The sequence below is a fragment of the Xiphophorus maculatus genome, chromosome 4, assembly GCF_002775205.1.
Source record: "Xiphophorus maculatus strain JP 163 A chromosome 4, X_maculatus-5.0-male, whole genome shotgun sequence".
NCBI classification, from domain to species: domain Eukaryota; kingdom Metazoa; phylum Chordata; class Actinopteri; order Cyprinodontiformes; family Poeciliidae; genus Xiphophorus; species Xiphophorus maculatus.
In genome coordinates this window covers 23,259,175-23,282,346 of record NC_036446.1, presented here as the reverse complement: position 1 = coordinate 23,282,346, position 23,172 = coordinate 23,259,175, and the positions used below count along the sequence as shown (strand labels likewise).

At 40.8% G+C, this 23,172-nt stretch overlaps 1 protein-coding gene across 11 annotated transcripts in view; it reads left to right on the top strand.

Annotated features, from left to right (window-relative positions):
• Positions 1 to 23,172, top strand: part of LOC102236398 (bromodomain adjacent to zinc finger domain protein 2B) — a 74,584-nt gene that overhangs the window by 29,974 nt on the left and 21,438 nt on the right. For all 11 annotated transcript variants that reach the window (XM_023332960.1, XM_023332955.1, XM_023332963.1 and 8 more), the window contains exons 3-10: positions 11,289 to 11,471; positions 15,649 to 15,840; positions 15,922 to 16,083; positions 16,528 to 16,724; positions 16,805 to 17,011; positions 17,153 to 17,779; positions 20,532 to 21,270; positions 21,547 to 21,816. In XM_023332960.1, the coding sequence (XP_023188728.1) occupies positions 11,291 to 11,471; positions 15,649 to 15,840; positions 15,922 to 16,083; positions 16,528 to 16,724; positions 16,805 to 17,011; positions 17,153 to 17,779; positions 20,532 to 21,270; positions 21,547 to 21,816 (2,575 nt within the window). In that variant the 5' untranslated portion in view covers positions 11,289 to 11,290. The remainder of the gene's footprint in view (positions 1 to 11,288; positions 11,472 to 15,648; positions 15,841 to 15,921; positions 16,084 to 16,527; positions 16,725 to 16,804; positions 17,012 to 17,152; positions 17,780 to 20,531; positions 21,271 to 21,546; positions 21,817 to 23,172) is intronic.

Sequence of the window (23,172 nt, the reverse complement as noted above, 5' to 3'; positions counted from 1 at the left end):
CCCTGAGCAAGACACTGAAAAATGGCAGCGCTGTGATGTGCTGGCACCTCACCTGCTGCACTGTGTGTGTGTGTGTGTGTGTGTGTGTGTGTGTGTGTGTGTGTGTCTCTCTCTCTCTTTCTCTGGTGTGTGTGTAGCGAGAAACTGTGACTGTGTGTTTATCTGCAAGAGTGTGTCCTTGCTCGTCAGTGTGCGTGTGCCCATGTGTGTGTTTTCACATCTGTGCGTGTGGGCGCGTGCGTGCGCATGCACGTGTGTGTCCACGCTGGCCTCCCTCCCATGTTGCAGTGAAGCAGAACAGAGTGGCTGACTGCCTGCTGCTTTGCCTCCATCTCTGTCAATACAACGCCATTCTCTCCCAGTCGGTCATTTTCACATGTTTAACATTAGGCGACGCACCCATGTGAGCAGAGGAACACGGTTGACAGACATGTTGGGTTTAATGCAGCTAGATTTTCTCTTCATCAAAGTTTATGCACCCAGATTTTTTTTCCCTCTGAAACTACTCTGTATCTTTTAAGAGCTTCATCTGATCTCTGTACTTGGAAAAACAAATGTGAGCAAATTTTCTCACCACTGTCTCTCGCGTTACACGCATGTTTAACTTCATTGAGCATTTGTCTGTTTGTGTGGAAGAAGCGAGGTTTCTTTTTATTTTAATAAAGTCATGATTTGCAGATGTTATTAGTGCGGATTTCAGCAAAAAGCTTGAGATAATTGGCAGCGGGAAAGAGGGAAAGAAGAAAAGCTGGGTAGGGAAAAGGTGTCAAGGTGACAGAGGTGTGGAAAAAAAAGCGAGAGGTGTGAGGAGCCTTTTCATTTAATAATGGTAATAGCTAACTGAGCTGCTAACTGTGTAGCGAGGGTGGAGACCCCCACCACTTTCCCCAGTCATACTATCAGCCATCAAAATTTAGCATTTAGTGTGTGTTTAATATTGCTCTGGAGAACAAATGCAGCTCTCCATAAATTACAGACAGTGCTATATTTCAGCAGCTGATTATATGTTGTGTTATGAAAATTGTGAAAATGGATATTGGAATAATTTCTTTTAAATGAATCACAGCTTACTGATATCTCTGCGGCAGGGTTGTCATTTTATTACTCTTTCAATGCAACAGTTTGTTCTGGTGACTTATGAATTATTCAGCTGGTGTGAAGTCTTAGTCACCCGAGGTTACCTGTTGTCAGAAAAGTGGCCACTCCTTTATTTCTGTCTTATCTGCCTGTAAATGAAATCTGTGTCAAAGTGAGCCTTTTGATGAGAATACTGAACTATTACCCAAGTTTCTTAGACAAAAAAAAGCTAGTTTTTACAAAAAGACAGTGACAAATATATCTTTGGTAATCAATGATGTCTAAAAAGAATTTTCTGTCTGAAGCCACTTTCTTTCAGACTTGTAATTTGGATAGCTGTGGCCCAGCAGGAGGAGGAGTTTTCTGCCAATCTGGAGGTTGTGAGTTTGATTTTCCCCACCTCATCTCAATTGCTGCAGGGCACTTCATCCCAAATTGCCTGCTGATCGCTGTATGAATTTATGAGTCCTGTCAGTGCGGCTGGCTGAATGGGACTTCTATGTAAAAGTGCTTTGAGTGGTCAGTATGACTAGAAAAGCACTACATAGGCTCAGTCCATTTACTCATTTTAAGATAATTTAATGACAACTGAATGACAGAAGGAGAAGACCTGGATAGCAATCTGCTTCTTTGAGTGCTGATAAGGTCCTAACGTATTTGTGAACTATGGCAAAGACCTGATTTCCTCTGGTAATGCACTCATTAGTACCGTTTCAATGATATGTTCAGCTTCTCCAAAGGATCTTACAAATGTAGTAGATTAAATATAGAAAATAGTACTAGTTTTAAACTAGTCTACTAGTTTAAGCTCAATATTAGTTTTATTTGTAAAATAAATTTATTGAACCCACTTTTAGTTACTTATTCAGATTATTCTTAGCCAGTTGTAATCAAGAAACCAGACACTGTCTGACACTGCAGTGACAGCTTAACCTGGAATTAATTACTTCCTCAAAATAAATTCTGAGTAAGTATTTTAATATTCAATCTAGTTTCTTTTTAGTAAAATTGTTTAGTTAATTAGGTGAAATTTGTACCATCCGCAGTTTTATGCAGTGGTATGAAGCTGCATTCCTCAAGGACCAGTCCTGCAACTTTTAGATGTCTCTCTGCTTCAACACACCTGGCTCCAATATTAGCTCATTAGCAGAGCTTTTAGAGCTTGACTGCATGCTAGCGAGGCAGTGAAGCTATTTAATTCAAGTGTAGAGGACAAGGGACACATCTAAAAGTTGCAAGACTCTGGTTCTCAAAGAATGCAGTTCGAAGGTATATCATCAAGGTAGCCCAGTGACGTCTTCAAACCTTTTGTTGTATTATTCTTAAATTTAAGTATAATTTATGTATATTTGAGACACACTTTTGTCTGCTTTTGCTTACATTTTCACATTTATTTATTGAAGTTTCCCATTTCTGATTTTGATCAACATTGTTCTTCGAAGGAGTATAAAGTGTACAAATTATTTTTGTAAACTTTATTTAAATTCAGATTTTGACAAGAAACAAACATCCAGCTGTAAGTAACATCCTTATTTATACATGACAGCCTGTGTCTCTAAGTCTAATTTGGTTTGGAGGAAGAAAAAGAAAAAGTTTCTTTCCAGTTTGTTTTCTAAACACAAACAAACAGAAAAAATAGCATTGGCATGCCGATCACTGGTCAAGGCAAAACAAAAGAAAATGTTTAAGTTTTGATCACAAAATATATTAAAATTCCACAATCACTGGTGACTAAAACCACCTCTATTATCATGCTTGTAAAACGAGGCCCAGTCAATTTTACAAGCAGAGATGCAAAGTTTCTTCGTATCTCGAAATGGTAATTGGCGCAGACACATATCATTTCTTCATTACCAAGCATGACACAGCAGTTTTTTTGTTTGGTATATATTTTCAGAATTAAAAGAAATTCAGTTTACTTTTACTAAAACAAACTCAATACTTTAATGTTTAAGGAACATCATATTTTTTCAAAAAGTTCTCAATTAATTTTAGAACTGTTTCTCTTGTAAAATAGATGCACATGCCACCTTTTCTATCTATATATACGCAGGTTGGTGATGCCATATGTTTTACTAACTGTATAGGAAGTGTAACTCTGTGAATGTGTTAAGCAGCAAAAGTAGCGGCATCTTCTTGTTTTGTTCCTCTTTCTCATCACTTCTATTGCTTCTAGGCTCGCAAGCTAGTAGAAGCAATATCACATCAGCTTTTTAACTAGTACTCAGAAAAAGTTTTTTCTTTGCACTTCTTATCAGTCTTGCCACATTTACTCTCTTGCAAGTGAATTTGCAGAGAAATAGCACATAGACAGAAGAGGCTCCACAAATTCCTCCTGCAAGGTTCTGCTGTTCTCTGTCAGTATGTTTTGCTCTTTGACATGCATGTCATTTGCATTATAAATATCTGAAGTACACCCATTCTTTTGCTTTTCGTACACTTTATTTTTTTTTTTTCCCTCTCTATATTCTTCAATAACAGATGGTAATTACAGTTATTCAGTTTCGTATCCTTTCATGTATGTCTTGCTTTTATTTAAAGTTGCAAAATGAGTAAGATTTCCTCACAAATTTTAACCCACAACAAAGCACCAGGGTTTATTACATCAATTTTATGTAATTATATGTGACAGTGTTGATACCGATGCTTATGCTGATCACTCGGAAAGCTGGGCAGCCTATTCCTGAAATTTAGTGAAGATATGTTCTTTGTCTTCCCTTTTGTGTTTGGTTTTTTGTTGTTTTAATGACAAATTAGACCCAAAACTGTGAAGCTAAATGATATTAACACTTGTTTCTATCTAATTACATAGTTTCTCGATTGTCCCCACAAAGAACAGTATTTCTAGCACTAATTGGCATACAACTGTCTGCCACTACTGATCTTTTTCTTTTGAAAAGAAAACATGCACATGCTTGCGCACTCATCTGTTTACCTTGAAATGGAATGAAATCCTACCGATGCATCAATCTGTCTACCAAATAGTGGCACGTGTAGTTCCAAACAGTGTAGTTGGTTCCATCATGTCATGTAAGGTTACATTTTGAGGTGAAAGTATGTTGTATTTAGATCTGGAATCTAAGTACAGTCTTTAAAACAAGGTTGCACCCTTTGTTGTCATGGAGAATCAAATTTACAATGAATTGCAGAAAGTGAAACTGTAAAATGTAAAGTTTAAAGTCTAGAAATGATAACAACTCACTGTGCATGTCTTTGATGAACATCTCTAGTGCACAAGCGCAATATTCTCTGAAACATGTGTGTGTGTGTGTTTCCAAACACACACACTCTTATAGACTCTGTCTATAAGAGTCATTATAGATTCTTGTAGACACAGTGTGGCCAATGACAAACGGATCTGTTCAGTCTGAGGGGAAAAAAAATGTAATGAGTGGTGAGACAGACAGACTAGTGTGAGTGGCTAGCAGAGGGAGAAGGGCAGATTCATCAGGGATGATTGCCTGATGCACACTTCTGGTTTTTTGATGTGAAGACCCTGCTACGTTACCATGGGGAGAATAATTAGCTTTGGCTGGATGCAGATGCGAATGAGCGGAAGAGATGAGAATTTTATTATTTAGCTTATTTTATGATACTTAGAATGGTGGGTATAGGTGCACTTGCGCACACACACAGATTTTCTTTCCCAAACACATGCACACACAAACACACACAACGAGTCTTACAACCACCTCTTTCTCTTCTATTTATGGCCAGGAAATGGGAGTAGTGCTGTGTCTGGTTGAGCTGAGTAACACTATTCTGTCACACATAGGCTTGACATCAAACACAAGTGACAAGCCTATCCTATTCCCCTCCACCGAGTCATCACCATGTCCCAAAATCACATTATTGTCACTGGGAACCCAGCGGAGACGGATGGTGAGTAGGGCTTCTGATTCCAGCCTCTGGCATCTACAGTATGCTTGAAGAGGCAAATAAAGCCATTTGGCAAGGGATGATTTCTTGTCAGTTCAAAAATATACAGAATGTATGTGGCACGCCTTCTCCTTTTTACATTTCCATCTAAAGCCTCTTATGACTATATAGTTGCACGTGTGACGGGAAAACTGAGCATGGAAAGTCTTTTATTGCTAACGCCACGCTCAACCATATCATTACCTTTTCACCATGGCAAGCAGTAAGCAGGAGCTGTACCCTGGTAAGCTCCAGTGTAACACGGAAACAGAAAAGCCGGCAGTGGTGTGACTGTAATAAGACCTGTGGCCAGCACAACTGCCAAGGCTAGCTGAGGCAGGGTGAGAAATGGTGCCCATCCCCTACATGCCTTGCTCTGCCATCTGTCACTGGGCAGGAGCAATGCCGTGGGAGGAGTCTGAGTCACTCTAGTTGTTGTCACCTAGATGGGCCACCGGGGCTTGCTGCCTCTTTGTACCCCTTTCATCCATTGGCACAATTCACTGACTTCACAAGCACTCTTAGAAATCCTGTTTAAATGTTTATTTTTTTAATAATACAGAAAGATAGAAATATATTCTAAAACAACTGGACCACAATTAACTGCTAAAAACAGATTTTGTTCCATAAGATCTTATAGTTTGTGTTTATCTGTCATATTACCAAAAGTAACCAGGAGTATAATGCAAACAAATTGTGGTTTATTACAGTGATGTTTGTTAGGATAAGTTCCATCTACAGTTAAGCTCTGAATGATTTAGGTTTAAAGTAATCTTTGAGTTTTACCAACATGTTTCTTTTGATTAGAAGTCAGTAATGTCTTGGAGCGGTCCACCCAGAATCTTTACTTGAATGCAAATTTATGGAGGGAAATAAAGACTGATAGTGACTGATGGTGATAGCAATTGGGCCCTGCAACCTCAAAGACTTGGAGCGCATCACAAAAGTTAAATCATCAAAGTACCAGTAGAAATACACAAAAAGCTGGTCAGCAATAATAAGATGAGTTTGAAAGTTTTTAACTGAGAGAGGTATAAATAGGTTTTGACAGGCCACTTATGTTACAGTGGAAATAAAGCGAAGAAAGAATAGAATCTGCCAGATGTGTCATAAAAGTTGAGTTTGACTCTCTTGACCGCTACAGTTTTAGTGTAAAGGCCTGGCTGAAATATTAAGTTCTGTGATCATTCAAAAAGCCTTCAGCACTTTTAAATTGTTTGTGAGACAGCATTAAGGGGACTCAGCTGTTAAACTGAGTATAATATCTAACTGTTAGGTAGATATCTAACTATCTAGCAAATAGATGGATACAGACGAATTCCAACTATATGCTGTGAAAGTTAACATCTGCAACAGTGCTTCTGAGTAGCATTAAACTAAAGGGCCGTGTCACTGTTTTGAAGGAGTCTGAACGGCAGCGGTAAACCCCAGTTTGAAAATCTAACAAACCCAGACTGATTAAAACTCAACCTTAATAGTCCTACGCTGAACATAGATTCAGTAAATCACTCTGAGGTTTATAATACCGTTATTTACTTGTGGAAACACAAAAAGGTGCTAACAAAAGTCATGCAATATACGTACTTGTAAAAGTTTGGATTAAATCATATCTGTAAAACACAGTTTGCAATCTGTGAAATCTTTACTTGCTAAAACAAATAAAAATTATTGTTAAAATCTTCTCTTGTCATGAACCTAGTATTGTGTAGCACCTGGTCTCATGAGATGAACCTGTTGTTCAGTGTACCTTGTAGTCATGATATACCCATTGCTGCTGGTATGGCATTAAACCTAAACTACTGCTATTGTTTCATGACCTAGATGCATTCTCACTCCCCTTAGATGCAGCTGTTTTGCACTCAGCAGTAGAGTCTCCCTAGTTGTTAGTGTTACAGCGAAGTAACCTTTTTGATAATAAGTAAGCTTTAATTTTACTGTTTGTTTAAGTAAGGTTATGACTGTATGTGCAAAATAGAACTGGAGCCAAAAGATTGATGGTTTTGAGGATCACTTTTAACCTCCATTACAATAAATACCACAAAACGCCATGATAAAGTTTTAAGTCCCCATCTCATCTCATTGGTTCTTAACTTTTAGATGCTCTCTGAGTTTACATTTGACACTGGACAAAGTCTGTTACTGCTACGACAGGTGGTTATTTCATTTCTTGGCTTATGGTGCCTCTACATGAAGGTTGGCTTGAGGAAAAAGCACTTTAATGCAAGCAAGATGAGCTGAAATATTAAGAATTCAATTCTGGCTAACATCCGCATCCATATGATAAAGATGTGCCTGTAAAGTGTGGATAAAACAACAGATTTAACTACAGCGTGTCCCTGAACTACAACTGTAAAAGGGAAAAAAAGCAAAGATGATGCTGATTCAGAATGATGTGGGAATCATTTTAGCAGCACTTGTACTGCAGAAAGTAATTCTGTGCGCGTGTGCGTTATGCCTTCTGAGAGGGAATGATCCATAAAAATTATTGATGTCACCTGATAAGAAAAAGACTGTCTTGATATCACACTGATGAATTACTGTCTCTTCTCAGGATCAGTTTTATCGTTCTTGCGTTTTTGGAAATAGAAACACCGGAAAAAGATGAACAAACATCACTGTGACTCTTAAATGCAGCTGCTGATTACTCACTCCACTGCTTTTTTTGTTGCCAGTAACCCTCAACGTGACACACATGGAATGTTGACTTGCTGTTTTCCCTGTTAGCTGTTCAGTGCAGGACACACTTGAAGTGGGGTCTGAGCTCGACACAGTCGGGGATCACAATAAAAGGCAGGAAGTAAGTGATCCAAAGGAGACGGTGAATGTTGCCGTAGCAGCGATCATATAGTCTTTGTCGTCTGTGGCGAGGAAGGGGGGAAAAAAGCAAGAAAGAGAGAGAGAGTTGGGAGCCACCGTGTGTCTTTGAATGAGGTCAGGGCATCATGGGGAATAATGCATTTCCCTTCTCTTGCGCCAGGCGTTCCTTCCATTACGGCTGGAGAAGAGACATTGTGTCCACACTCTGATTACCACTGATCCATGCTGATGACTCTGTTGGCGGATTATCTCAGTTAGTATCAGCCATCTGTTACTGTGTGTACGTGTGTGTGTGTGGGGGGGTGTGTGCACGTGTGTGTTGATGGGTAAGGAGAAAAGGGGCAGGATTGAGACACACAGGAGGTTTTATAGTTTGGGGCTGTGACACACATGCAGACAGACCCTTTCACAAGCACATGTATTGTTTTGTGTAATCAAGCAATGTTGCATGCCTTGATCTGAAGCATCTCCACCAGCACTAAATGCACATGCACTATCTCTCTTTATGCTGTTGTGCCCTCCTTTTCAGATGCGACTGACAAGTGAAGGCTCCTATATGAAGGCCACATGCAATCATAAAAGCGCAGAGCTGTTTATAGCAACACTATCTCCTGAAGGGGCCGCTGCATCCAGCCACTATTAGGTGCACACGTTGACAGCTGGGCTGCTGTGTTGTATTTGTGGACGTGACTGGGAATCCAGCGCCGGAACACATCTTATAAATCATAGTTCAGCCATTAGCATAAATTCTGCCTCTCCTTGCATCTGCGAGGACCTGCTGTTTCTGGCTGCAGCGCGCCGCGTTGATTGGTCGGTGTTCAAGTCAGATTGATTTAGTCGTTCACGGAGATTATACTGCGCGCCTTATTCCGCCACTGTTGTGTGCTGTTAATTACCTATAAAATCAAGCTAATTCCGATGCTAAATCCATTTTAATTTCTTATAATTAAGTCAGGATTGGATCCTTAAATACCTTGGCGCTCTATTATTCTTGCAATCATTGTTGTGGCTGTGTGTTTGGTGGTACATTGCCGAGCTCAATCTTATTATTGTTATTAGATTTAATTGCTCTAAGTGATCAGTCTGTAGTTGTCAGAGGAAGATGGACTTGCCTCGTAGTCGTTTTTTCCCCCTGCTGTCCTTTCCCTCTCCATCTCTCATCCCAGAAAGAGGCCCTTTGAGAGATGGTAAGAGATGAGAGGAGATGAGGGGGAGGGTAGCTCTGCTTTACACCTCTGCAAAGGAGGGATTGCTTTTTTGTTGTTTGTTAGGGGGGAAATCAATTCTGCTCACATCATCACGTTTTGACAAGGCGAGGCATTAAGTGCAGATATTGAGGAACGACAGGAATGGTTTACAGCCAGCGCTTTATCTTCTCTGCTCTTTTTCTTTACTTTTGCCCTTCCTTCCACAACAAAATGAGAGTGCATTGTCTTGCCTATTCTCTTTCTTTCTCCATTTCTTGGTCTTTTTTTGTGTGTCCTTCTCCCTGAAAAGGTGGGGAATGATCCGCTTCACTTACCAGCTGACACCACATAAGCTTGCTCGTCCTCAGAGACGCGAGCCTTTTGTTTTCGTGTGCATTATGATAATTACGAAGGGCCACAGCTCCTCTTTTATTTTCATCACGCTCTTAATGATACTTGCATTCGTCATCTGGAGCCTCCGCAGAAAAGGGAAAAAAAATGTGATATTTCGGAAGGATCTTGTTTCTTTTTTCCCCTTGTTTTTCTTTTTCACCCTAACCTGACATTTAAAGGGTGACGGCAAGAGCAAAAGAGCATAAAGTGTGACAGCACTTTCGTGCAATATATTGTGGCTGGGAGGAAATGTTTCTCAGTGAAATAAGACTAAAACTCCTCATCTTCACTCAGCCAGAAATGTATCCCTGTAACTAATATGGAACACTTACTTACTTACTTACTCACAGTAAAGGTTGGTAATCTGGCTCTTTTTTTTTTTATCCACATGCTGTCACCTTTCACAAGAGTCCATTCTGAGGACCTTTGACCTTGCTCATAATTACACCGCCACCATCTTTTCCACTGCAGCAGTGGCAAGTCATGGCCGCCCAAGTCCGATGGCACACCAGCCTCCTCCCCGCGGACTGCAGCAGGTTTTCTTGTCATCCGCGCCTCCTCGCTCCCTCTCTCCCTCTCTCTTGTCAGTGTTGCTCCTGGCGAAAGGCTGATACTTGATATTCAGAGGATAGCAGCTTTTGTCTCAGAGATTTAATCAGTGGCTCTGCTCCCACTGCAGAGGGGCGATGGAGGGAGGGTGGAGGGGTGGCAGGAGAGAGGGAAGGAAGGAGAGATGGAGGCAGAGACTGTTTATGTGTAATGACACAATAACAAAGCCTGCCTGTAAAACACAATCTGCAAACTGTGCTTTTGAAGGGGATTTTCAGCCCTGGATTAGTGTCAGGCAGAGGGATATGGAAAAGGAGAAGAGAGAAAGAGTCAGGTTGATGTGATAGACAGGGGAGGTGATTTTGTGTGTGCAGTGGGGGGGTTGAAATCAGTGTGTGTACAAACGCGCGCATGTGTGTTTGTGCGTAATTTCTATTTAGCTGTTTTGTATTTATTCGGCTCCACAAGTCAGCGGCTGTGTGGGCACTTACACATTGTCCTCTCAGTTGTAAGCAAAAGGGGATTAAAGCTGACAAATATGAGTCAAATATTTGGCTGCCGAATGACCAAAATGCTTCTTGTGAGGGCTTATGTTGTTGGTTGGTTGGTAATAGCTGGCATAGTGACTCTTTGAGACTGTTAATGGAAAGCTACTGAGTTGGTTAATGCACACATCCCATAAAAAGCATGTCCATTTGGTTGTAGCTCCAGCTGAAAGGAGTCTGAACAATGCAGTCTTTTAAGGCCTCAAAGAGATCTTTTAGGTTGGAAGATGGATGTCTTTTTTTTTTTTTTGCCCCCATCACACATTATGAGGGGTTTTTATTTTGGTGGAACGCAGGTGTTGAGACGCACAGGTGTGCATGAGTTCTGCTTTTGTGCTCCCGCGTATCAGAGAGACAGGAGGGAATGACAAAGAAAAGTGACAAATGTGTTATTTGTCTATTTGAGCTCGAGTTTTTCCTCTGACCTGTGTCGCTCCAAAACATCCCACTTCAGCAAGCAAACTGTCCTGTCAAGGAAGCACCTTCTTCACGCTTTATTTTACTTTTGCATCAAAATGTAAAAACCCTGCTTTGCTCTGCTGTCCGTTATCACAGTCCTTAAACATGTCATCCCTCCATCGTACCCCATATTCAATCAATAGAGGCTGGGAGCCAGTGAGCATGGCTAAATAGAAATATTGTTCAGGGGAAGTGAGATGTGAAAGGAAAAGTGTCAGGGTGTGTTTGTGTGTACGCATGTGCGTGCGTGTAGGTGTGACGGTATACGTTTGTGTGGGGGTGTGTGTGTTTCTGTAGATGTGCTTTGCTATTGTAACCCTGCTGATTGGATTGTGTTTGACAGATATGGAGTCTGGAGAGCGGCTGGCCTCCCCTGCGCCCACCCTGTCTGCTGCTCGCACCTCCTCCCCTGCGGCCTCCTCTTCCTCCTCCTCCTCTTCTTCCTCTTCGTCATCGCCTGCGCCCCACTCTAAGAGCAGCCTGGCCCCGAGCCCATCAGCACTGGGATCCACCCTCAACACCTCTGGTAAGAAACCGTCCCCCTTCCCTTTATGTGTTAATCTTGCGTCTTTCAAAAACAAAACAAAAAGAAAAACACGTGAGAAATGCCAACACGCAATGTAAATAGTGATCACACATCCGTAAGAGGGACTCTAAATGTGGTCACCTTCATGTCTTGATAGCATTCAGAATCCATCCTCATTTCTTTACCATGAAAAAATTAGTTTCCCCCAGTATTAATTATACAGTTATTTTGCAGTCGGTGTGAATACACCTCTCTCCCAGCTCTGAGGATTTTTTTTTTTTTTGTGTCCTGACAGCTTGGGTTGCAATTGAAAAGCTGCTGCATTAATGAATCCCAAACAATTAGGGGGCTCTTTTGTGTGAGAAACACACACATGCTTTGCCATGTCTCCTGACAACCTTCAGCTCTCTGGCTCCAGCTGCCTCAGAGTCAGGCTCAGCACGCCACTGTGCACGCATGCATGGGTGTGTGTGTGTGTCTACGTGTGAGATGGAGAGAGAGAGGGAGAGAAAGAGCCTCTGCCTGCATGATTTAACATTTGTTAGCCACTCAGTGTCTAGTCAGCCCTGTCCGGCCTCCAGCTTCCTTTCTGTGTTATGGTCAAAGCCATTAGGCAAAGAGGAGTGTGTGTCCTTGTTTTTGTATGTGTGTAAATGTGTTTGTATGTCTAGGTGTTATCCAGATATCTCCTCTGTGCTCATATTTTTCTCTCTCCTCATCTCCTAATGTGCTGCTGTTTTTCTTATAGTCCCGCTTTATATCGTTATAGACGCAACTGCACACACTTACAATTGCTCTAAGTAGGAAATATGATATCCAACATTCTCTGCGATTGTAGTGTGTGTGTCCCCCCCACCCCCTCTGTTACAAGTAGAGGAAGTGGGAGAGAGCAAAATAAAGCCCCTTGTGTTGCCGTCAGGATCCTCAGTGTTGCCCAAAACGAAGAAGAAGCCATTAGGAGCATCTTCCTCTAATGCATTATGCATCCCTCTTATCCCTCTGTACTTCTATGTGTGCTCAGATTTTCTAGATAAGCGATTTTTAGATTTGGATGAAAGGCTTAGAGGCAGAGTGTTGGCTCTAAACTTTTACCTACTTTGTGAGAATCTAGCAAGCCAGGCCTTTTTCTTAAAATATTTTCGTGGAAAGCATTTGTAAACTCGACCTCAGCTATGTGCAGTGCAGTGTCTTACAATAATGTATACGTTGCCTCACATTTTGCCACATTTTGATAAATAATCTCTATTGATATCCTGTGAGATATACCAAAAATTGTGAAGTGCTTGAAAAATTGTAAACTTCCTAATATAATGGCCTCTCATTTGTTTTGGCCAAATATTATTTTGGCAAAAATTGACTTGACAATATTTTAGGAAGATGACAAAATGATACAGGATTTAAAAAAAAATTTGTAGATTGAAATCTGAAAATGTGGCCTGCATCGATATTTTGACATGCAGTGTACACAGGGAGATCATTCATCAAAAAAGCACCTGCAAGAGCTGAAGAAGCCGACTGATCAGGTTGCAAATTTGTCAACACAACAGCTATTAATCATGCACAAAGTTTGTGATTGTAATCAGACAAAATGGGAAGAAGTTTAAGTTTTCAAAAAGTTTTATGAATAAAAATATAAATAATTGTGTCTTTCATTAAAATTCAGCCCCATCCAGTGTAACTAGTTCCACTCAGAAGTCACCTAATTAGTTAATAGTCAATATAGCTGTTCTGTGGAGTGCTCAGAGATTCGTTAGAGAACATTACTGAAGAAACCGCATCATGAAGAACCAAGAAATACGACGGACCAGTCGGGGAAAAAAAGCTGTGGAGTTTGAAGCACGGTGAGATAATAGAATGATATTTCATGCTTTAAAGCTCTCACTACGAGAAGTGAGAACTGCAAGAAGAAGTACAGAAAACTCAAAGAGTATAAATAATTTTGCAACCCACCATATTTATGGCTGTTTCTTAATGGATTTCACCTTAAAGAAGGTGAAATCATCCTCTTTTCCTTTCTACTCTGTCTTATGTAAAGACATTTTCACTTGCAACACGAAACATCTGTAATTATTGCAGTGTGTATCACAGACATTGGTTCAAGGTTCTTTGCAGTTTCGCCAGCAACACTTAAGAAAATAAAATCTGAAGAACACAAAACAAATGAGCACTGACTTTGTTTGCATGTGTCATTGATGAGGATATCACTTGGAGAATAAATAAAAGCTGATCAGCGCTTGTAGCGCTCTCTCCTTATGGGATCAACTCACGGATGCAATTAACTTAAATCTGTCTGTGGAAATTTGATTGACTGCAACAAACAACAAATTAATCCCCCTTCGGCAGCATCCAAACATGAAAAAAAGCAGGCGGTGCAGTTTGTCAGAGCGGAGGAAGGATTGAAGCGGAATGAAAAACAGGGCGAGGGAGTGAGAGTGAGAAACAGAGAGACACAGCGTGAGGAAGAGTGAGTAGGTAATCCGAGGTATGTCTTTCCCATGCCTCTCTCCCACTTCAGATTTTTAGATTTAATTATTCGCCTTCTGGAAGCTTGCATTAATATTGAAAAGGCATTTGCAGATGTCACTTTGTGTTGCCTAGAATGAAAGAAGGGTGCAGAGGAGGGGGGAGAGGTGGGCACCCTAGGCGTAAGTGAATGCTGTGGCCGGCCCTTTTTTAAGGGGGGGTAGTTGCGTTGGAGTCGTTTATCTTCGTATCCACAAGCTGACGCTGGCAAGGCGGGCACATATACATATTCAGCATATTCTAATGACATTCAAAAGGCAGAATTTGCTGTCTCGTGGCAGAGAAGGACCTTGAAGCCAGCACAAAGGGCTACACTCTCATATGTCACACACCAGGATGCTGGCAAGGCCACATAACCACAGACAGTTTGTTCACACCTAAAAATACCCCAAGATTCTGCCCATGTTCATTTTTAGTTTTTTCTTTCGTAAAGAGCATTTATAACTGACCCTGTTATTATATGCTTGACTGCATTAGATCAGGAAATGCTGTGCTCCAGTGTCACTTTGCTCTACATTTCTGTGATGTGTGCATGTGTATAGAAGTTTGACATTTTCATCTGCAGCATTGAACACAACACTTTCCTTTTCTACAGTCATCACTTTTCTCTTTTCTTTTTTTTTTCTTTTTTTTTACTTGTGTATTACCTGGCTTATTCAGAGGCATCAGACAGGCTTGCTTTCCTTTTCTGGAATAGAAATTGAATTTGCATGAAATATGCTCACACCAAATTGCATCTGACTCTGGGAGGAGGTAATACGTGGCAGTCGCCCCTGCCAGAAATGATTGTGCTCAGGAAAACGCTAGACGATGATGATGTTGATGAAGTATTCTTCTGAGCTGGAATTGAATGCCAAAAGGATGGAAGGAGGTTAGCTTTTTACACCTTATATAGATGGTTCATTTTTTCCCTCTGAAGTTGTCCAGGCATTTTCAGTTTGCAACATATAGTGACAATGATTTTAAGCAAAAGATACATCAGCAATGCAGTAGATCTGTACTGAAACAGGTGAATGGTTTATCATATACTTGCAAGCATTAAGCTGAAGCATGTGTATGTTGTGCAGTTGAAAATTTGTGCAGTTTTCAGGTAATCAAAACAGCCATCCTGTATGTCATTTCTTTAGTAATGTGAAAAACAGTGACACCATCGAAAACATTTAAACCTGGCCTTCTCACCCTGTCGACTCCTACTTCAGGACATTAAAATGGTCAATTCGAGGACAAAGTTCTCTGTGAAGATAAAATTCTAAACATTTAACAAGTGGACAAGGAGATTTTGTAAGGTTCTTCAATGTAGATCAGTATTAAAACTTTAATTTCTTGGATAGAAAATTTTAAATAGCAACCAAGTTCATTTTCTGTATGAAACAGTGTAAGATGGTGTATTCACAATGGTAAACTGAAGCTTCTGCTTCAATAAAAAAATATTTTTTTGAAATAACATCAGTTCCAGCAAGAAATGTGATTCTTATGGCAACTGTCAGAGTACTTGTAATGTGTTAAGTAGAAGAGTGGAACATTTGATTTGTGATTTTATTGTGCAAAATGAAAGGAGTTTTATAAGTAGTCAAAGCATTGAAAGATTTTCACACCTGTTGCTGTATGGCTAGTTCTTTAAAACATTGCCTTCCTTTGTTTACATCTATCTAAGGCCGACTGTTTGGAGGAATGGGAGATCAGCCCTTCATTGGCTCCACGTTGTCAAGTGCCTTCCCTCTGGTGAACCACCCTGCCTTTGGAGCCCTCTACACTGCCGGGGCTGGCAGGCCCGAGTTCGGAGGCCTGGGCTCAATTGGGATGTCAGCTGCTCTGGCTGCCCACCCACAGTTAGGAGCTCTGACTGGTAAGCAGAAAAGGTTTGAATTCCTGGCAATAGTTCTTGGAAATAAAATCACACCACTAATTAACCCTCCGCTCCTCTCAGAGTGGTGGCGAGCTGCTGAAGCCCATGGACGCGGAGCTGCTGCCTTTATCCCCTCTTTCATCGGCTTTCCTCCTTTCTTCGCCCCCCACATTCAGCCCAATCACAACACTAGTCCTGTTCAGGTCAGGACGCCTGGCAAGAATAGCCATGACCCGCCTAAAGGTACAGCGGTTTGCTAAAGACCCCTTCATTGATCTGTCTCTCTTCTTCCACACTCTGTCTTCCTCCACAACCTAAATCCACTTTGCCCTATGATGAGATTTTCCCTGTTTCAAGATAGATTTAATGACTTCCACTGCTCACTTAGTCATTCTATTAACTTCTTTCTCTGGCTCTTTCCCTCGTGTTCCCTCTCGTAATCTCTGTTTCTTGTGCTCTTTTAATTTCACAGTATCTTTTAATTTATCTTTTATTATGTAAACCACTCATGTTGGGCTTGTGCCTCGTACGGCCAAGCACATTTGATGAGATACATGTATAAATCAATATTTTTATTAGCCTCATTTCATTCTGCAGTTAGTTCCAGATATTCAATTATCCCCTTGTTGCCAAAGTTCTCAGGAAAGATGAAGCTGATCAGTAATGCGGCAGATTTTGTGCTTCCAGGGGTGAATGGTGCAGTGAATGGCAGCGGGGTCTGTCCTCCCACCACACAATCAGGGAGCTATTCTGCGAGTCCGACTCCCGTTCAGGCACCAACAAAGCCGACCAGAAATTCCGATCCGTCTAATATTCACCGTAGCAGCCCTGAGAACAATCCATCAGAGTTGGTGGAAAAGACGATTGTAAAACCTAAAGAGAAGGTTAGTGCTTACATCAAGTCTTCTCTTCAAAGAGAAATCTCATGATGTGATGAGGCTGATTCTTACTGTTTTACATTTAGAAGTCTCGGAGGAAGCCAGCAGGGGCTTCTTTGGCAAGTCACAGTGAATCAGGCACGTCCTCGGACAGCTCGAGCGACGGCTCTCTCAGTAGCGATCTGGAAGACCTCGCAGAGGAAGATGAGGATGACGATGACGATGAGGAGGACGATGAGGAAGATGACAAGCAGAGTGAACTTTCAGAATCTGAGAAGCGGATAAAGAAGAAGGTAAAGATGAAATGAGGACATTCAAGGCTAAACGTTAATGTGCAGTCTACCATCTTTATTTAAAGCAACACTGTTAATATATATTATTATAAGTTGTCATCCCATTTGATCTAATGCTTTTCTGATGATTGTCCTCCTCAGGTGTTATTACCAAGCACTGGAACTGGAAAGAGTGAAAGGTCACTTTCTAGGGAGGTTCAGGTCAAAAAGGACAACCAAGCTAAGAAGGGGCCCTCTAACCACCCAACTCTTGTGCCATTACCCTGCTCTGTCTCCCCGCCCACCTTGTCCCAAACTTCGCCTCTGGGCCTGCAGAGCTCCAGGACCCGGATTGAAGGGCCGCAGCAACACTTCAGTGTGATTCAGTCCACTGGTCTAGCTGCCAACCCTAAGCCTCTCGCACTCCTCACCCAGCCTCGTCGAGAGCCGTCACCAACCTCCTCCCCGATAGCTCTCACCACATCCCCAAGAGCACTGTCCAGCACTGCCTCTCCCAAACCTCCCAAACTGCTGCCGTCCTCCTCTCCCCAACACCTCCCTCTCTCCCTCTGCTCCTCCCCGAAGCCCCTCTCTGTCCCCTCTCCACCCCGCTCCACCCTCCTGGCATCTACCTCCCCAAAACCTTTTGGTTTGACCTCGTCTATAACGAGCCCGCAGAAGTCGTCGCTGAAGCCACCGAGGCACACTGTGCCCAGTGCCGCCAAATCCAACAAGAAAAAACAGCTGGAGGCTTCACTGGCACAGATCAGCGAGTTCAGGCTCAAACAGGTAGGCCTGCCTGATGATTGCAGTTGAATGTCATTTTTTTCCCCCTCCCTATATTCACACAAAGACACAGCAGATACCACATTGTATGTTGTGAGAAGCAATCTAGAGAATCACAGCTGCACATTCAGCTTTAGTGAACAAAGTTATCCTCTGCAAATTGACTGTAATGAAATTATTCACTAAAGCTGAGCATAGTTAGACCCGCAGCTATAATTATCTCCTGTCTTCATCATTACTATCAGATGACCTGCACTTTGTTAAACCTTTTAGCCAGTTACTACATTTTTCAAGAGAAAACCCAAACAGCTCACAGACATTCACAAGGGAACATACATGCCTAAGAAGAAAGTAAATCTTTATATGTTCACACGAGTGACTGCAGTTTCACAGCATTTTAAAAGTATGTTCTCTGTTAAAGATGTGTAAATTAGACGAAGTTGAAAAATCCAACTTATTCCAAAGCAGATAAACGTAATTGTAAGATGTAGTTTTTTTTATTTATAAAATTACTGACCCTAAAGTATTGACATCTCAAACAGTTGCTGTAAAGTAATTTTACCTAAAAATATATTTTTTTATCTACGCTATTTTAAGTTGATCAGAATTTCTCACAACTATCAATAAGTGATCCTTCATTTTCTGTATCGCTGCAGTACACATAGGATAGGACTCAGATATTTGGTATTTGTGGTATTTTATCCACTAGCCACTGGGTTGGACAATGACCCATACTTATCTTGGCACTCTCCACAGCAAGTGCTATAGTAGTGGAGGTAAAATTTCTCCACAGCTCACCATTGAAGTACGATAGAAAAGAGTGTCCTCTTGACTTCTTTAGTCTCATTGATAACCAGCAGATGTTATTTCAATGCCAACTGACTAACATTAAGCTATGCCAGGTAAAGGCCTTTTTTATTAAACCATCACAAACATAAGGATGTCTGGGAATTTAACTGGGATCTTATCCTGTGGTTGCAAAAGACTAAGATTAAGATTTTCCTGTCACAACCCTCCAGGTGGGTTTGGCATGAAAGAAAAGATAAACATGTGGAAACTTATTTTTTAAAAATCCCTGAGAACCTTGTAAGACTGCAGAGCGTCAAACCTTTTGAAATATTAAGGGGTTTCACAAAAAAGCTGGTAGATTGTACCCGTAAATAGAAAATAAATAGAAAATCATCTGTCTATCAGCACCAACCTTTGAAAATGTTATTATTATTGGTAATTACTAAAAGGGAGCAATGTAAAGCACAGAAAGGAGTATTGAAGTGTGCCAATGGTAATTCTGTTAAAAAGTATTATTTCTTAATATGAGAATTCACCCACTAAATAAATTGTATTTATATTGAAAGTCATGTAAGATTATGCTACTACAATCAAAGACACATATACTTTAAACAACGTTAGTGGTACGCCAATAAATGTGGCCAGCACTGTACATCAGAGGAAGCCTTGCTGTAAAGTTTCATGTCTATTTGAATTTTTAGAATCATGTTGCATTGTGGGCTGTAGAGTGGAAAAGTTATTAACACGATGGATGGATGATGGGGTTATTTATGAAAGAAGTTGGTCTTTTCGAATGAAATATTTCTGTGCTTTTGGGAGAAAATTTTCAGAATGCATGAATGATGTAGTATTTGAAATGGCCTAATGAATTTTCATTAATGTCTGCCTACCTTGCTGGAACTTCACATTGTTATTTTGTTCAGTTTGTTAGGTAGTTATAATCTGCTTGTTAATTCCAGTTGTTTTCCCCTCAGAAATCTAACTTGAGTAAATTAAAGTGTCCACATCTGTAAATCTTAGCAGGCATTTAAAGATGCTACAAGCTAAACATTTTGAAACCTCTTTTCATCATTGAGTCATTAAGCTGTATGATTAATTTAATGTTATAGTGTTCCTTGTTTTGATTGTTCAGTTTTGACTGATTTACTTTGCTCACATTTGCTTTTGAGTAGCCTGTTGATAAACGGGTTATTGGTTTTAGTTTAATATCCATTGTATTGCACTTCTTGCAGTGTTATTTGCAGTTAGTTCAGATGAAATTCTTTTAAGATTGACTTTTCTGGCCCTTAGCCGTAAAGATTTCATTTTTCCCAAATGAAAGGACTATAATGAATTGCATAAATGTATTAAGATCTTCTTATTTTATGAAAATCACTTCTCCTTTTTTGTTTCAGCAGGCAGAGAAGTTTACACTGAGCTAAATTCCCCCTGTGGTTTTAGCACTGTTACTGTATTTCATGGTCTGTGAAATTGATTTGTTTCACTTCATATCACATCCAGTTGAAAGTGCAGCATAAAAGTCTAACCTGCTTTTGCTTAAACACAGATTGAACTAAACTTGTCATCGGTACAGAAAAGGCAAACATGCCCATCCGAATGGATGATAACGAATGTTCAGCTTTTCAAATGCGCAGACAAGTAATTACAATTTTAGTAGGATGCACAGCGTCTTTTTTTTGCGAACTTGGTCGATAACAATGTCTTAGGTTATTGCTTTTATGTTCGTTTTGTTTCCCAAAAAGAGGCTTAGACACAGTTAACCGTACCAGTGTTCAGCATTGTAGTTTTGTCACCTGCTCAAACAATCCAAAGCAATGCGAACTGACAGCCAGAGTGGCTCCACTTTGTCCCATTTCTCTTCTAATTTTTTTTTTCTGTAACCTCTTTTTGTTCCTTACATTCTGCATCTCCCCCGCCCCCTTTCTCCTCGCCTTTCCTTGATCTCTACCTCCCTTTTTCTCCTCAGACTCTCATGTCCCAAGGGCAGACATTCCCAGCTGAGCAAAAGAAGCAGCAGCAGGGGCCAAACAAATCCCCAAAAAGGACGTCGCTGTCTTCGCCGCCATTGCCACCTGTTCCACCTACTGCACCCCAGAACAATCACTCCAACCTCTTCCTTTCAAGTGCCCTGCTGGGTCTCCCCGAACCTCATCACCCAAATGGAGTCATCCAAAGCACCACTCAGGACACACCTTTGGCCCTCATCACCAAACCTCGCAAAGATGCTGCCTCTCAGGGCAGGTCCCCCCAGCCCAACTCAGACGCTGGGTCAATGCCTGTCAATCTGAGCACAGGGGCAAGTAGGACCCCAGCGAGTGCCCAGGCTGGTCCTCCATCGCAGCCTTCAACTACCTCACCCCATGCCACGGGTCATACATCTAGAAAAAGCAAGACGCCCAAGGTTAAAGGGCAGACACCAGCGCCGGGACAAGCAGACCCTTTAGCTGCCTGGAAGGGCTTCTCTCAGAATCACCTGGTTCAGTCTCTGGTAGATTTGTTTCGAGGAGGAGAAACTGGTGTTGGGATTCCTGGAGTTAGTATCCCTGGGGTTGGAATTCCTGGCGTGGGAATCCCTGGAACGTGTAACCCCACAGCGGGTCTTCCAGCCAACAAGGAATCAGACGACTCAGGAGACGACGACGATGATGATGAGGATGATGACCTCGAAGAGGAGGATGAAGAGGATTCTGATGATAGTCTTTCAGGTAGGGATTGTCATTGCGTACAACCTAAACATAACTAAGAATGAACATTTTTAATAACCGCCCCTACACAAGTCAATTAAATTCCACCAGTTTTCCCTTGACTGTCAATGAGTGGTGATCAGAAGGCCCAATATAGGAAAAGCCATTTTTTCTCCTATTCATCAAATTCATCAAAATTAAGAACAAACTTGAAATTCACTAGATTTTTTTCCCCCTTCCATTCTCTATAATGGTTAACTAATTTCCTTTTTGTTGATTCTCATGTTCCATTTCCAGAGTCTGACAGCAACTCTGATAGCGACATTTCAGGAAAGAAAGTGAAGGAGTTAAAGCTGCTGCCCTCTGGATCATCCAAAAAAGAGATGACTCCTCGCAGGCTTACCAAAGGTCCAGAGCTACTGAGCACCTCAACCAACCACACCGCCACCAGCTGCTCCCCTCTCAACCTACAGGTCATCAAGAGTCCCTGTGTTGCCACCAGCTCCAGTGCCTTGGCCTACCACAGCTCTGCAGGCTCTTCTTCCTATAGCCTAGCTTCTCCATTAGGTAAAGCCTTGCATTCTTTTTTTTTATTTTGTTACTTACAATGCCTTGTTAGAGAGAGTTTGTGAGGACTGATTTAAAGGTACTGGTGGTCAACATCATACAACTATATATTTAAAAGGATGAAGCATGTCAAAAATGCTGTTGTGGCGGTTAGTCTGTGTATGTTTAAGAAGCAGAGGGAAAAAATATTGTTTCATGTTAATGTTTGTTAACAGTATGGTGAATTTGTGATTGAAAAATCACTTGCTCTCCACAATGACTCTAAAAACCAGATCAAGGAGGCAGCATCATATATAATAAAAATTGTCTGCTTGCAGATATGAGAGTACATTGTTTGGTGTTAAACAATGAGTTCCGGCTATTTTCTCTGCAGGTGAAATGTTTATTCTGGTGCTGCATGTATGTTTTTAATGTAGTGATAACATTTAGCATTTGTTTGTGTTTTGTGAGAAACTTGGGTTTTGCATTGAGGAAGTTGACTTGTATTTTTGTAAGAAACCCATGACAGACAAAAAGCTGACCTTCAAGTTTATTTAGTGTCACAGACGTATCTCCAGGAAATTCCAAGCAAAAATGTAGAGGGGTAACAGACTTAACATTTTTACTTGAAGGGACAGTTCAGATTTGTTTAGAAGGGGTTTTGTGGAGAGTTTATGATGAGTTAGTATGTTTTCTGTTGTAGATACACCATTGGTTGTTTTGTTCCTAGAGGCTGAAGTGGATCTCTCTCTTACAATAATTCCAAACCATTCGAGCAGTTAATAGGGATGTTTTTGGGGAATAATTATTGAATTTTCTTAGGCTTTTCATATGAACAGTCATTGTCACAAGGCCTACAAAAATAACACTTTTCTAATTAAACAACAATTTATGGCAAATAAAGTTTTATACAGTATATTATGAAAAGAGTTTACATAAGACATGGTAACATTTTTGTTTGATTTGTTGATTTGAAATCCTCTTTTACCTGGGCCCTGCTCAATCTACCTCCAGCCTCCAGGCAAAAAACCTTTTTGTATACTTGCATTGTTTAAAAGGAAGATGTAATGAGAAGTACCTAATGTCAGTAAGATGCTAACCGTTCATTACCTCTGCTGAGAAAACCTTTTTAAAAAAGTATAAGCAGCCTCTAGTTAAAAAATAGATGCTTATGAAATTAAACACTAATTAGCCTTCAAGCTAATCATTACATGTAGTTTACCTCATGTAGTTGTATTTTTGCCTTAAGGCTGTAATATGCAATCCACTTAAGTTATGTGGGATAGAATAATACAGAAGTACACTTAAGTTTTATTAAAAAAAAAAGAAAAAAAACACCATTCACCTTTTAAGGCAAAAATAAGTTAATAAATTCCT